General features: G+C 44.9%; 1 protein-coding gene across 1 annotated transcript in view; it reads left to right on the top strand.

Annotated features, from left to right (window-relative positions):
• Nucleotides 1-308: 308 nt before the first annotated feature.
• SARC_12901 (hypothetical protein) overlaps nt 309-1,818 on the top strand; it is a gene marked incomplete at its 5' end in the record, with an annotated part of 2,575 nt that continues 1,065 nt past the window's right edge. The window contains 2 exons of the mRNA XM_014292984.1: nt 309-381; nt 1,152-1,303. Of these exons, the coding sequence (XP_014148459.1) occupies nt 309-381; nt 1,152-1,303 (225 nt within the window). The remainder of the gene's footprint in view (nt 382-1,151; nt 1,304-1,818) is intronic.

Genomic DNA, 1,818 nt, shown 5'->3' with positions numbered 1-1,818 from the left:
TGTTCGCTGAAGCCCCACATTTGACCCCTATCGCCATTCGTTTTGGCCCAAAGCATGTGTGTCTGTGCTGCCGTGTCTACGCCACCGTATGTCCCCCTGACATCTCGAGCCGACAACGCTAGTTGGATTGTCTCACACCTACGTATATTCGCCTCAACAACATGAGCTACGATTACCCCTTAATTGTCCCATACCGGCTCAATCCCCCACTTAACAAGATGATATAAAATTCCTCCTTCATTGTTTCACATCGACTTAAGTTCCCGTTGTTTATATGATCTAATATTCCTCTTTAATTGTCCTACAGTATGATGCCGCTGACTCAAGGCTTTGGCACGTTGGCCGACAAGCTTAAACCGCAGGAGTCTAAGTTTGTGTTCGGTATGTCAAGGACATCTGTGCGCACTTTTCCGATCCCCGCCAATTTTCTCGAGTCATCATCTATTTATAGAACTCGCTGCATATGCGGTATACCGTTTCACTGCCTTTTTTTTTATGACAACACATATACTCGTATACTGCATAAACAGTTTGTCATGGACTCGTGACTATTTATGCTCAGGCATATGTAGATATATATATATGTATATGCACGCCAACTTGAAGCATCTCTGTGTGCGACTATTTTTGCTCAGGCATATATATATATGCACGCCAACTTAAGGCATCTCTGTGTGTGACTATCTATCTACTCGTTCGTCTTTCTTTGTGTGTTACCATATTTACTTGTGTAGTGCGCACATGCTCTTGAAGTGGAACTAATCTCTTCATGGGCACCAACATGTGCCTGCACGCTGTATCGTTATCGTCGATTGTGTGTGTGACTATATATATATATATATATATATACGACATCTCACTCTCTGTCTGACCTGATACTGACAGGTGCACATCCATGCACAGATATGAGTCCACAGGCACGCTTCACCTCCATCTCTTGATGTGTGTCATTGCACATGCCTCTGTAGAATATACACCTACCCCAACTGACTTCTGTTCTCATATACGCACAGATATGAGTATACAGACTCGCACCCGCATGCTTCTCCGTGGGGCGATGCGCATACTCATGCCTCGCTTTCTGCATGAGTACTTCTTGTTTGTGTAGTACGTATGTGTCAGGCGACTGATTACCGTTCGATATCTCACAGATATGGGTCTGCAAGCACCGCTCGTGCCACAGCTAGCCAACAGAAAGGAAGAACCGCTCACAGCCACACACACGTTGATGTCAGATGTGCTTGCCTTTATGCTGTCCTTAATGCACAACGAGGTTATCACACTGGGGCAGGAGCCATGCAAGGTATATTTGGTTGTAGGGTATATATATATATATATATATAATGTGTGTGTGTTTGTGTGTGTGTGTGTGTTGTGTATGTGTCTGTGTCTGTGTCTGTGTCTGTGTCTGAGTATGTGTATGTGTCTCTGTGTGTGTGTGTGTGTGCATGAATCACAGAATAGCTAGGAGCACAGAATAGCTAGGAGCACATGCGACAACTGCCCTTGTCATGTGTGTGTACTCATATACGCTCTAATTCTCGTAGTACGTTTGTTCTATCACAATCCATTGCGTGTGTGTGCGTGCTGAGATGTGTGTATGTCTAAACACCTGCGCTCTTGCTACCCATGTGTCTGCCCCAATCATGTTCATCCAACGTATGCGTGTAAAACGTATGCGTGTAACTCTACACCTGGATATATCCCGCAAGGTTTGCCTCTGTGTGTAGGTACATCTTCTCGGCGTGACTGTGTGTATGGATAGGGGGGATGTGCTGTAGTGGGGTGTAGTATACTGTGAGTGACTGTGTATGGATA

This window comes from Sphaeroforma arctica, assembly GCF_001186125.1.
Source record: "Sphaeroforma arctica JP610 unplaced genomic scaffold supercont1.2691, whole genome shotgun sequence".
NCBI lineage: Eukaryota > Ichthyosporea > Ichthyophonida > Sphaeroforma > Sphaeroforma arctica.
Note: the sequence above shows the minus strand (reverse complement) of the source record. Positions and strands in the feature narration are given on the sequence as shown.